Here is a 14,323-nt window from a genome sequence, read left to right on the forward strand (position 1 = left end):
CACTTTGTGTCAAGTGTAATGAACACCAAGAACATGAAACACACGATATAGAACCATGTTGCTTGGTGTGCAGAAAAGAGAGCAATATCAGTATTTTTCACCTCCGAGGAGAGATACTTCCTTATAGTATGGCTATCTTTGCGGATATAAAATCTGACCAGAAAACAGAAAAACATCGAGCGGAATCATTCGAAATCATGGTAAAAATGAAAAGAAAAGCTCAGAGACTAAAGAATTTTATCGATAAAAAAATGCGAAAGGAATGTACTAAATTAAATTCTCAAATAATCTCATTAATTTATCAGCAGCGAAAGCGACATTTAAAAGATATAATGAAATATGAACATAGATTTGAACAGTTATCAAACAGACCAGTAGTATTCCTTTCATGGGTTAAGAGGTTTCAAGTTCCTAAACTGAATGGAATTCATGAGGATTTGAGTTGTTTAATAGGAAATATCCAACAGAAAGAGATAGGGAAAAGGCATGTAAGAAATGACTTTCTCCTGGAAATTATGCTCGAAATTGATATGTTTCACGAATCTATAATTGTGACAGACATGTTAGAGATCGATAAAGATGACGATTGGATTCGTCATATTTCCCTTGGATTACCAAACACAATCTGGATAAGTGATAAAAATAGCTTAATCTTGATAGATACAACTGGTGACACTCTGGATCAGCTGGCAGTTACAGATATTGGAACGTGTGTACATACAGTGACCAACGAAAAAGAACTGATTTACATTAATGAAAATGAGAACATCTGCAAATTATCAAAAGACAACACAACCGAATCAACAATTATATTGAAATCTGATCAATGGATGCCACCCTGTGTCTACATCTCCACTTTAAATGGAGATCTATTGGTTGGTCCGGGAAATATGAGAAAGACTATCAAACAGAATCCAAAGGAAACTGACACTTTCCATCGGAGGCCAGAGTAAACCGATACGATAGCAAAATGTTACAAATACAAACTATCCAATACAAAAGGCGTAAAAAGAACATTTATAATTGCCCTGCATATATAACAGAGAACAGTAACGGAGATGTTATTGTGTCAGATAAAAGAATTTCAAGTAAAGAAGATAGTGGTATTGTCGTAACGGACCGTCAGGGAATCTTTCGGTTCTCCTACAACGGACCTCCATTCGAGAGCCAATCATTTTTTCCATGTGGGATTTGCTCAGACGGACTATCAAACATTGTGGTCTGTGATCACAACTAAGGCACCGTTCAATTGATTGACAATGATGGACATTTTCTGAGGTATCTCTTGATTTTCCCAAACATCTTGACACCATGGAGTCTTGCCTATGATGACAAAAACCATATTTTATTGGTTGAATCAATTATGGCTGAAATATTTTTATATAGATACATTAACAGAAAGAATTACTATTAAAAAAAAGATTTAAGAACAGGATCTGACATAGTATAGAGAATATTTATTATTATTAATATGATTTGAGAAAATAGTGGAAATACTTGCAATTGGATATGAATTTTTTTAGATTTTAAGCAATATAATGTATGTATTATTTCATTATTTTCTGTATTCATTTTTTTCAGACATTTATAGATATTCATATTATATTTTTCCTTGTATGCTGTATAATACTTCAGACATAATCTATAGAATTATTATTGCAATTGGATTTGTTTTTTGTCAGATATATGCAATACAATATATGTATTTTTCCCCTTATGTTGTGGTTTCATTTTTATCGAAATTTATAGATATTCATATCAAATTTTCCCTGTACGTTGTAAATTAATAAACCGTACATCATCCATAAAATTTTAATAATTATTGAATTGGAATAAAAGTTCTACATTTTTACATTCTAATTAAATACTGATCAAAACATTTGCAGTGTGTTACTTGTACTGGCAATCACATCTAATATCTTATTAAACCATTTATATGCTTCATTGATTTTAGAATTATAATTCCTTTTTATGTTCCTTTGTTATTAATGTAAGACCGAAGCAAAGTCAACTGAGCTAGTTTTCTAATGGATTAAAAGAAAATAGCAACAGTAGTGAAAGTGAAAAATTGTCATTTATTGAAGTAAATTACGCAAAAACAAAAATAAAACATATTAAAGGGGTCAGACAAGATTAGAAAGAACACAAAAATCTCTGGTATCATATTATGCAATCTGACCCCCTAAAATTGAATATAGCAAAAAGCAGGCACTGATATGCCTGCCATCAAAAAAGGGTGGGAATTTTATATACATAGTTTTTTGATCCACTCCTGTGATTCCGAATTTTTTCGAAACACAGTGACCAGAGAAAATGAACTCATTTACATAAATATTGGTACTGGTGTACATACAGTGACCAGAGATTGATTGATTGTATATTGTTTAAGGTCCCTCTCGAGAATTTTTCACTCATATGGAGACGTCACAGTATGCCGGTGAATGGCTTCAAATTTTGACCTTTACTCGGCACTCAGCGCCATTGAGCAGTGAGGGATATTTATCGTGCCAACGCCTGCCGCTGACACGGGCCTCGGTTTTAAAGGTCTCATCCGAAGGACCCGCAACTTTCACTTCAAAGTGCCGAGCGCATGGCGAAGGAACAGTTGCTACCCATTTTAACGACTAGGTCAGTCGCGGCCGAGATACGAACTCACGGCCTCCCGATCACGGAGCGAGCGCTCTACCGACTGAGCTACCGTGAACGGTCAGTGACCAGAGAAAAGAAACTCATTTACATTAATCAACGTGTTAACATCTGCAAACTATCACAATTAAGACACCACAACAGAGTCAACACTTATGAAGAAATCAGATCCATGGAGACCACAATGTGTCTACAGCTCCCCGTTCAATGGAGATCACTGGTAGGTAAATATGATATCACTAAGCACTTTCCCTCGGAAGCCAGAGTAAACCGATACACCAGCAAAGGAGAAGAAACCCAAACTGTCTTATACAGAATGAGTAAAAACAAAATTTTTAATTGTCCTGCAAAAAAAAAAAACAGAGAATAGAAATGGAGATATAATTTTGTCAGATACAAACCCTTACGTTGTGAAGATAAACCTTGTTGTAACAGACGGTCGGGGGGTCTTTTGGTTCTCTTACATGGAACTCCATTCGAGAGATTAACAATTTTTCTATGCAGGATTTGTACAGACGCCCTATTAAACATCCTGGTGTTTGATAGCAACTCTGTCAACGTGCACATTATTGACAAAGACGGAATTTTTCTTATATGACTGGGTGCAGACATGATGTCATGGAGTATGGCATATGGTCACATAAATAATCTTTTATGAGATGGAACGTACGTATGTGAATTATGTGTATACAGATACAATAATTAGATTAATTGCTTTTGAAATTGAATGACGAACAAATTGAATTATAATAATAACCTTTATTTATTTATGATAACACAATAACCATAAAGCAAGATTTTATTACTCGGTTGTCTTGTATTAAAACATAATACATTCACATATGGACATATAAAATTAGTATAAACTAATATACTTAATATAAACACAACATATTAAAATACAATCACACGAAATAGATATAAAGGCATGAAGAATCATGTTAATAACACTTCACTCATAAGGAACACTCAAGGATCGGGGGGGGGATCTGGTTTAAGGATGAATCCTAATATAAACACAAAATATAAAAGTACAATCGCACGAAATACATATAAAAGGATGAAGAATCATATTTTAACACTACACTAATAGATTGACACGCTCAAGGACAGGGGGATCCAGTTTAAGTATTGAATCTGTTAAAATACTCAGTGAGGTACAAAGATTTGAAAAAATCCACTAAACTAAAAGTTCTAACATTATTGACAGCTTGTTCCATACAAATACATTAGAATATTTAAATTATGAATATCCCATTGATATAATAGATAGGAATTTAATATGACGTATGTCTATTTACTTTCAGCGTTAAAGGGACTTGGACACAAATGCATCATTCACAATTTTAAATGTTTTTTTTTTATTCAAGCATAACTTTAGTTCAATGGTTTGAACTTACATGCATTTTCTAAAACTCCAATGACAACGACACTCTTCATACAATCACACCAAACATCTACGAGTTCTGTTGTTATTCATTTTGTTTAGTCTGCACACATCGCTTAGTTAGGACTGACATAATGGTGAGTTGATTCTGCATTGTAGCATTTCTACTCTGATCTTTCTGGAGTATATTTTTTTGTATTCTTATCTATACAAAGTAACATTTCTACTTGTTTTAAGTAATATGGATTTAGTTTACATTGTGAAAGTACAGGGGTATGTGTCATTCAAACGCAACTCGCAACTTGTTACCGAAAAATCTCTATATTAGTTTTAAAATGAAATTTTAAAAAAACGATAAATACTGTCCAGTATGTCGCAGTGAAGAGAACTTTAAGCATTTGATTTTTGATTGCACTCAAGTAAGATCAATATGGAACAAAGTCTCTGAAATCATAGGTATAGATATTAGTTGGAGAAATATTGTCATAGGTATAGTATTAGCCTAAATACTTTCGTTTGGAATAATATTTAACTATTTTCAGTTAAAATTGCTCTGGCAACATATATATGTCATAATACAATTTAGAAAACTGTAGAAAATATAATCTTTTACTCTGTCCCAGTCCATTTAAGGGAACGTCCGTCACCTTCTGGAAATAGAAAAATTGAAAATAACCATTCAAAAGTTATGGCCAATGGTCAAGTTTTAAAAAAGAACATCAAACAAATTAACTTCATGATAAAGGCCGAATTCCCAAAGTTTTTCAGTTAGTCGTAATTAAGCCTTTGTGTGAATCGTGCAGCTCTGTGACGTTAGTTACCCCCCCCCCGTTCATACAGAGCTGCGACTCTACGGCGATCATCCCGATCAAGCCACGATCTGAAAAGTTTTTGGATCGGGGCAGATCGCAACCGATCGGCGTCAAAAAAGAGCAATTTGGCAAATTATGGTCTTCGTTACGACCGTACTATGATGTCCCTACGTTAAACGCGTTGCTAACACGCTTCTACTACGATGTTACGCAGACCAATGCCGACACACAGCCGTGTTCACTGCGTTTACGCTACGCTGCCACTACGACATTGAAGACTATACTACGACGCTTCGCAGACCTTGATGACTGTACCGCGATGTCGCCACGGTGTACCCGATCATATTACGATTGCATTACGCTTCTAGTACGATTAAGCGATGTAAATATATCTTGCAACCGCAGATTTTTGTAGTACGATTTTAGCGATGATACATATCTTGCGTTCGCTGTTTATTTTTGCGGCCTTTACCACATGGTTTAAGGACATTTTCAATTCTAACTGTAAAAAGATGTAAAAATGCTCAATTGTAAATGATCATCAAGTTTAGTGTCACCCTTTACATGTAGTAAACAGATGATGATTGATCAAATATCAGCGCTTTAAGAACAAACTTTTTTTTCTGATAGGTCGTGATATGATCGGCGTAAGGTCATTGTAGGTTTTCGTAGGATCTCGAGGAACGTAGAGAGATCGTAGTGAGAAGGTAGTACGAACGTACAGGGAGCGTTATATGAGCGTGCTTGGTAAGTTCCTACGCTCTTACGGCGCTTTTACTATGATCATGAAGATCTCTCTACGATGCTTCTGCGCTGCTTGCACGATTACGGCGCTTCTACTCCGCTCTTATTACGACTCAATCCCGATTCTTGTTGGCCACGATGCCGCTAAGCTTGTTTTGAACATATTCAAAATCAGCGTGGTGAGAGCGTAGAGCTCTCCGATCATGAAGATTCTACTGCGATCATACTACGCTTATGACGACCCCTCGACGTTTCTCCTGCGATTTGTCACGATCGGCCACGCTTTTGGCCACGCTTTGATCGTAGTAGAAGCGGCGTCTATGTGTGAACGAGGGATTAGAGCAGTGCAGTACATATGGTAGAATATGTTGGTAAAATAAAAGGATATAATAAACAGTATTCAAGCTCAGAAGTCCAATATAAAATAAGAACAGAGGAAATCCAGAACTCCAAAACATAGAAGGTGGGATCAGGTGCCTTGATGGAGTGAACATCCCCTGTTGACCGGTCACACATGCCGTGTGTTCCTTGTCATTGAATCGACAAAAGAACCTACGAAATGATGACTTTGAACTAGACTGCTGATATTCTTGTTTCATCAGCAATAATTTACCTCGTTTTAGAATTCGTACATGTACATACGTCGAACATGTTCTAGGGTATCAATGCAACTGAGATATATAAAATCCGTATGCAGGCATGAAAGTATATTGCTGCATAAGTAAGGAAACGGACGATTGAAAGTTAAATTGAATCTTGTAAATTTATCAGAGAGTTTGGTTATTAGATTATCATCTTAATGTCTTTTTCAAGTACAATATCCAAATATGAAACAGCTGTGTCAGACTCTGTGGTATCTTTATCTTATCGGGATTTATTATATCCATAGAAGAATGGAAATAAATAATGTCGATATAAAGAGCAGGTGTTTCGTTTTTTTCACGTGTTATATTTCATATCAAATTATTAAACAGTTCGACGTTCGATTTACGTAATCAGGTTAACGTTATTCATTGGGTCTCGTGTTTATTTTTCACTCTTCGTTTCGAATTCGCGCTTGGCTTGTAAAGGTACCGGGATGGCTCAATTTTGCAATTTTTCTCGTTATATATTTTTCTTGTGGCTTCATTTCAATTTCCCTTTAGATCTGACAGATCTGAGCGCCTGACATGGTTGGGGAGTGGAGGTGTTTTACCCAACCTGTATGAAATACAACCAAGGCAGTCAAGATTCAGCTTTCCACTCTTTATTAAATTAAGCAATCTATTTGTAATCTTTATGATTACAATAATTAATTTCTTACAATATATACTTAACATTATGCTAAACATTATTAGTTCTAGTATTCAAATAAATGTAACCTGTGAATAAATTAAGCCATGTGAAAATTTTAATAATTTAACAAAAACCGCGCAAGTTTAGAAAATTATCTCACCTGTATGAAATACAACCAAGACAGTCAAGATTCAGCTTTCCACTGAAATCTTGTCTATCCCGGCCGTTCATTTCATACTAGGTTTACGTTTATAGATTTCCATCTCCATATTTGGATTGCAGTCAAAATTTCCAAGAATTACTTTATTTTCAAATTTGAATTTTTAACAATTATTTCTTTATCCTACAACACTCTTACTTGACTAATGCATTTTAAAAATTACTTTTTGTCTCTTGCAAAATCTTCTAATTTCACTTAATGTATTTAATTTATTTAAATAACTGACCTCTGGTCGCTCAAATGTTATTGGTCGCTCCTTCCTCCTAACCAAATGCCTTTCCTAATAAACGATTCATTTCTTGGAACTGGCCAGGTTAAAGTTCAACTTTTATTTGTTTACCTCTTTAACTGCTTAAAGTTAATTACGCTGAGCTGACCAGTACAAATCCATCGCAAATGTTATTTTCTTATTTTTAGTGCAATTTTTGTTATGATATATCTCTTGAACAAATTCTTCTTCATATGAATATAAAAGTACGTCTTCTAATAACGGGACACAATACGTACATTAGGTCTGAAGTTGTGCTCATGCAATCGAATGCGTACATCATTTACACGTAATTAGGAAACATGGAGATAAGAAACAATTTTCAAGATCAAAAGCTTATTAAACAATACAAAATAGGAGCAGAGCAAAACGGACCTCCAAATAAAGCAACAAAGGTGGGATTAGGTACCATCTTAGACAAGGGATGCAACGAGCAGTCAAACTCGCTGTCTGAAAACGATTTTGCAGATTTACAATTTATCATTGCGTCAAATGCTGACTGACGTTTTTATGCTTATGTTAGTCGATTATTTATACACTAAATTGACGACAGATTTTTCCGATATTTCCCGATCATGGTCGGCAGCGGATGCTCACTTCTCCTTGGCACCTGATCCCAACACTGATGTTTCGGAGGTCCGTGTTTGCTTTCCTCCTACTTTGTATTGTTTTATGGATTTTAGATCTTGAATACTGTTTGTTGTCTTCATATGTTTCATGAGTCTGATATGGTTATTTTGGCATCTTGGCAAACGGACGTCACACAGGGACGTCTAGTACGTGGTCGAATCTCAGTGTTGCCAAATGTTGGAAACTTCTACATTGTGAACACCCAGTTGGTGTGCAACAACTCACTCTCTGGGCAATCCCAGAATAAAACATTCGAACAGCTTAAAGACATCGATTTTCATCAAACCTTTGCATTTAGCACAACCACTATTGAAATAATTATTTCAATAGTGGTTGCAACATAGCATAATTACAGATTCAAATGATACCAAAAGTGAACAAATCCAGTCTTTAAAAATGTCCCGTTCCCATTGACACAAATAATAATGCCCGAGATACCACGTGAATAAATAAGTCAAAAATCAAAACGTGTTTTTTTTTTCCACCACCAAAAGTCCGTATAAAAGAGTCAAGTTCAAGTAAATTGTCATAAATATCATTACCTGTATCCATTTTTAGCGGGTTATAACTATTAACAATCTGCTTTGGGTTCTGTGCTTAATTTATCGATGTACATTTCTTTTTTTTCTGTTTTTTTTTTCGTATACATTTTTAGTTGTCAGTATGTCGTCAATTTGTACCTCACCTATACATTCTAAATTCCTTATAAAAACCAAAATGTAAAAAAAAGTAATTCTATAAAAATGATTTATTGTAGAAACAACATTTTGAACTTAGAAGAAAAGAGAGACTAAATAAAAGAAGCATCATGATAACGGACGCTACAGCACAGATTAAAGTGATTCAGTGCTCTCAGTGTCAGAATGACGTAGAATTTTACTGCAGGCCATGTAAACAAAATCTGTGTATGACGTGTAAGCAGAGACACGTTGTGTACATCAACACCAAAGATCATGATGTCGTTATTTACCGATTAAAGCATGGTGACTTTATTATACCTGAGTCATGTGAGAAACATCGAAATTGCAAATATAAAAACTGGTGCAAATCTTGTGAATGTCCAATTTGTGATAAAAATTATGAGCACCGAAGACACAAGCTTATAGATATCAAATTATCCTACAAGGTCCAAAGACAGAAAAACAGGGGGAAAATTATTGAAATTAGAGGTGAGAGCCTCCCATACAATTGTGCCATGCTCGCAGATCTCTATTCTGACACCAAAGCTTTAAAAGCAAAATGTTCTAGCATCAAAAATCAACCCACTGTTAAAGCTGAAAACTTGAAAAAACTAATCGATATACAGAATAAGACACTAAATGTTTTGTATAAAAGAAACTTTAATATTGGCTTTATATTGAAGCATCACAAAATGAAGGAGTATGTGGACAAATACGAGCAACTAGCAAACAAACCTGTAAAATTTTTGCTGTTCATAAAGAAGACCCCCATCCCCAAGGCAATAGACCTTCCTGATACCATAATGTGTAACGTTAATGAAAAAATAGAAACAGGGGACATTTTAGAGTTATTAGTTGATATCAAAATCACAGAGGTAGGAAAGAGAAAAGTAAGAAATGAACAAATGTTAAAGCTAATGCCACAAGGCATGTTAAAGAAGTATGTTGATGTGGGTGGCTTAATTCACAAAATTTCTCACATTTCTTTTGTGACACCAGATAGGATATGGATCAATGATGGACGCAGTCTTTTTCTGACTAATTCTAAAGGTAACATTCTACATCGTTTAGTTGCTGTGAATAATTATTTAGGTGTACATTGTGCAACCAGTGCAGGAGAGTTGATTTATGTGGACAAAGACTGGAACATTAACAAACTAAGTACAAACAATGCTACAAAGTCGACTCTAATTAAGAGAATAGAAATGCGGCGGCCATTGTGTGTGTGTCATTCTTCCTCTACTGGAGATTTGCTTGTCATGATGGGATATGTATCAGATAATAATTCCATACAAGAAGCAAAAATGATTCGGTATAATAGTACAGTACAACCAATCCAAACCGTCCAATACAACATTTCAGGAAAGCCATTATACGACACACCTAAGTATATTACAGAGAACCACAATGGGGATATCGTTGTGTCTGATAAATTCAATGGTGTGGTGGTCACAGACCATAAAGGAAAATATCGTTTCACTTACACGGGGCCTCCAATCATATCTGGATCGCCATACGGAACCTGTGTAGATGTATTCTTAAATATTCTGATCTGTTGTAAAAAGAACAAAGCTATATACATGATTAACAAGGATGGTGATTTCCTGTCATCTATAACAGCAGAACAACTAGAGGGTCGGATGGCTGAACCATTTGGTTTGGCTTATGACAACGAAAATCATCTTGTTTGGATGGGATCAAGCAACACCAGCAGACTTTGTGTATACAGATATATAGAACGAAAAGATTATCTCGCAGATATTTCATAGACTTCAATTTGCTTGAGACATATACATTGTATACAGACTTATAGAGAGGGAGAACAACCTAACTAGCATCAATTGTAATTGTAAAAGTACAATGAGATTCTTTTTTTGATAATTTGCCATAATACTTATGTTTACTGTATCGTGTAGATTCACGCTGAAAATCATTATTTTTTATCACAAAATCATTGATTTTTTTTTCTTAATCAAAAATGGGTCCAGTCTTGCATTCTACAATATTTAGTTGAAGACTACATCTTGTATTTCCTACAAATATACATAAACATTTGCTTTCAAGCTTTTAAATTACAAGAAAACTTTACATGGCCTGGATATCGAATATCTGAAATATAATCCTCCATAGTTTCATGTTCTTCTTCGCCCTATTTATAACTAGACTGCTGCTGGACAACACACTTTGAAAAAAATGTCAAAGTGCGTTAAATTTGGGACCAAATCAACGTACTTTTAAATAAAAAATGTCAAAGTGCGTTAAATTGGGGACCAAATCAACGCACGTTGGAAAAAAATGTCAAAGTGCATTTAATATGGGACCAAATCAACGCACTTTGAAAAAAATGTCAAAGTACGTTAAATTTGGGACAAATCAACGCACTTTGAAAAAAATGTCAAAGTGCGTTAAATTTGGGACCAAATCAACACACTTTGAAAAAAATAAAATTTCTTTTCAAAGTGCGTTGATATAAACCATATCAACGCAAATTGAACAAAAAAATTGTGTATGGCTTCATAAATATTCTTGAAAATCTTAGGTATGATACAAGGTAAATGTTGGATAATTTTTCGATAATAAGATCACTTCAGGATGTGAAAGTGAGCGGTTTTGATTTTTCAATACTCTGAAAATTCTCTCTCTCTTAAATGTTTTATTGTACTTATATTTTTCTTCAGTTTGCATGCAGTTAATGTAAACTAAAATTTATTGAAAGTTTTCAACTTCACACCAATTAAGCAAATACATATACATGTATTTGGGTGTAGCATAGGCATCAGTACCATGTACGAGAAATTAGAAAGGTTTTTTGAAAGAAATAATTATAAATTGATTTTCTCAATTACTAAAATCTAATTCTAGAAATTTTGTATTATGCATATTTTTTTTATTCAAAGTGCGTTAGGAGTCTACATGGTAAAAATGTACACTCTTGGCGCTCATTAAAAAATTTCAGTGTGTTGATTTTGTCCCACTTTTAATGCACTTTGAAAAAAAATTTCAGAGTGCATACTTTTTTTAAACTGCATTGCCACACACGTTATTACAGGTGACGTAAATATAGTTAATAATGAGAACCTTAAATCATCAATTTTAAAAGATTGTAAATATATGGAACTTCAATCCTTCAACTGGTGTCGGAATTTCATAAATATTTTATGTTTTATTGAAGATTGCGCCATTGGATGGGCCAGATATGAAAAAAGAAGACAACATTTTGTGGGAATGGATTAAGTGTTCAGATCTATATTACAACCGCATATAAAAGATTGAGAGGTAATATGAAAAACCATTTATCCCTCTGTTTCCAAAAAATCTTTACGTGAAAAAATAATAAGATGAAACATATGGATATATTACATCATCAGTACGTACTGGTTCCTGCTGACAAAGCAAGTAACAACATTGTCTTCGTTTGTAAGGTGCATTTTATAAATTTTATTTTAAAAGAACTTGGATTTAATTCTACAAGTATACATTTAACTTATACTCATAGTTCTCTTAAGTTTTTAAGGACGATTTTTTTTTTCAAAATCATACGTCAGTGTTGAATATTTCTTATATTCAAAGCAACCAAATGACTTTGAATAAACATATCTTTATCGGATTCAAAAACTTCATAAAAAATCTTACAAAGATACATAGAAAGTTTCAGTAAATGCTTTTTGAAATCTTGAAATACCAAAATCAATAGCTTTAAAACATACTACTTGTCAACGTTATACACAACCATTTCCCATGATAAATCAAATAGGAGGAATGTTTTTCAGATGCCTATAAGTCTGGACTTGATTAATCGTGGGGAATGGTTGTGTATAACGTTGCTTGCTTCTAATTTTTTTTTAAATAAGGTTAAGCTGAGTAAAAGTTTGACTTGACTATCTGGTAAGTACAATGAACTGATTAACCTCATTTCCTTTTCAAATTAACCAATATTTTGTCCTCTGGAATACTCGAGGAAAACAATTTCAAAAATACGGTTGGGGAACATAAAATATGTCAAACTAGAACTGTCCAAACGGGACAAAATACACCCGCTGGTTTTTTTCAGAGGTAAGTTTTTCCATAATAAAGATATGTCTCAAACATAAATTATACAATTTTTCTTTCAGTGACCTTAAACTTGCACAGATAACTTTGGGTCATGGTCATGACACACCCTTAGGTCATGGGCAATCTTTGTGTGGAGTAGTAGATTCTTATGTTCCTCCATAAGAAAGATATGGACTGGACATGTTTGCACAGACTGATGGATAGCTAGACAGATGGACAAGCTGATTCCTATACCCCCCCCCAAAAAAAAATTCCTTTGCGGGGGTTATAAAAATAGACCCATGCATGTGTAAATATGTAGTAAACTAGAATGTTTTGTCAATCTTTCATCGAATTGGACAATTTTTTTTTTTTTGGTAAGTGCCTACATGCATGTACGAAATAATAACAATTGCCATATAAAGTAGACTCCTCGGACATGCATATCCCCTACTGTACTGAGATCCGCCCATTCTCTTTCACAAAGAACATACTCTCAAAAACCAGACCGAATTTTGCCGTAATAGGGTCTAAAAAATCATAGATTGTAATGCAGTACCCCTTATAATTAAAATGTCTAATCTATTGAAATTATTCAAACAGCATCATACTTATTCAATCACGTTTAAAACTATCAAAATCGTTGTAGTCAATGTAGATTAGATATAATTCATCTAAGACATAGGGGCAGTTATGTCTCAACATCGGCAAATTGATAGATATGACATCTCCTGTGATCAGACAGATATTGATTATCCAAAGCAAAAGGAAATCTGTCATTCTTTCTACAATATTGGGGGTACCCATTTCTCATCTGCATCACCTCCTATACCAAAGTTGCAGAGAATATTTATTATATAGTGTCATTGAATACCTCCTGGGCTTCAATAACTCATGAATTATAGGACAAAATCAAATGTGATTTCGGTTTTGAAAGTAAGATAGGAATACTGAAAAAAATTAAAAGAAAATTAAATTTAATTCACCTAAAAAGTTAACCCTGCGTTTCTTTTTCCTTTCAGTATATAATGCATGTATAAGGGATACCCAACTCTTTACAACTCCTCCTTTATTTCTGAGTCAAATTTAATCAGACTTTCAAAGAATATCAATAAAACTGTAGAATTGTGTACCTCTCATTTGAGTGCATAAATATTTTTGAATTTTCCATAGCAAAATAAAAATGACTTTGCTATGTAGTCATATAAGACTGGGGTGGAGGTGGGGTATTATTTTGTGAAAACAGTGCTTGCAGTACTTTACTTTGTAAAATGAATTGTAATTGAAATGACTTCAAAGTTAATATCAGACAAAAAGACATCATGGCAGATACTTCAGACTCTGTCCTTCTTTTTTGACAGGTTCCCCATTTTGCATCCAGATTTGTGACAGCACATGATAATATAAAATTACTATAAATACATTTGAAATAAGGCTTTATTTCATATCTCCATAAGCCAGTACTTTGTTATTATTTATATTAATCATCAAAAAATGTCAACCTAAATACATCACAACTATTTATACTTTTTTTTCGTAATAAAGAATAAATTAAGCAAACCTACATTGACTGACTTGTTAATTATTGTCTACATTCTGTTTTGCACACCGAAGATTTTATTCAAGTTG

General features: G+C 34.0%; 1 protein-coding gene across 1 annotated transcript; it reads left to right on the forward strand.

The window, feature by feature from the left end:
• Positions 1-8,790: 8,790 nt before the first annotated feature.
• LOC134231802 (uncharacterized) lies at positions 8,791-10,431 on the forward strand. Its single transcript, XM_062713772.1, has one exon. It carries the CDS (start codon positions 8,791-8,793, stop codon positions 10,429-10,431), a length of 1,641 nt encoding a protein of 546 aa, XP_062569756.1.
• The last annotated feature ends 3,892 nt before the right edge of the window (positions 10,432-14,323 follow it).

The sequence above is a fragment of the Saccostrea cucullata genome, unplaced genomic scaffold, assembly GCF_032062105.1.
Source record: "Saccostrea cucullata isolate Sc308-1 unplaced genomic scaffold, CSIRO_AGI_Scuc_v1 ctg1220, whole genome shotgun sequence".
Taxonomy (NCBI): domain Eukaryota; kingdom Metazoa; phylum Mollusca; class Bivalvia; order Ostreida; family Ostreidae; genus Saccostrea; species Saccostrea cuccullata.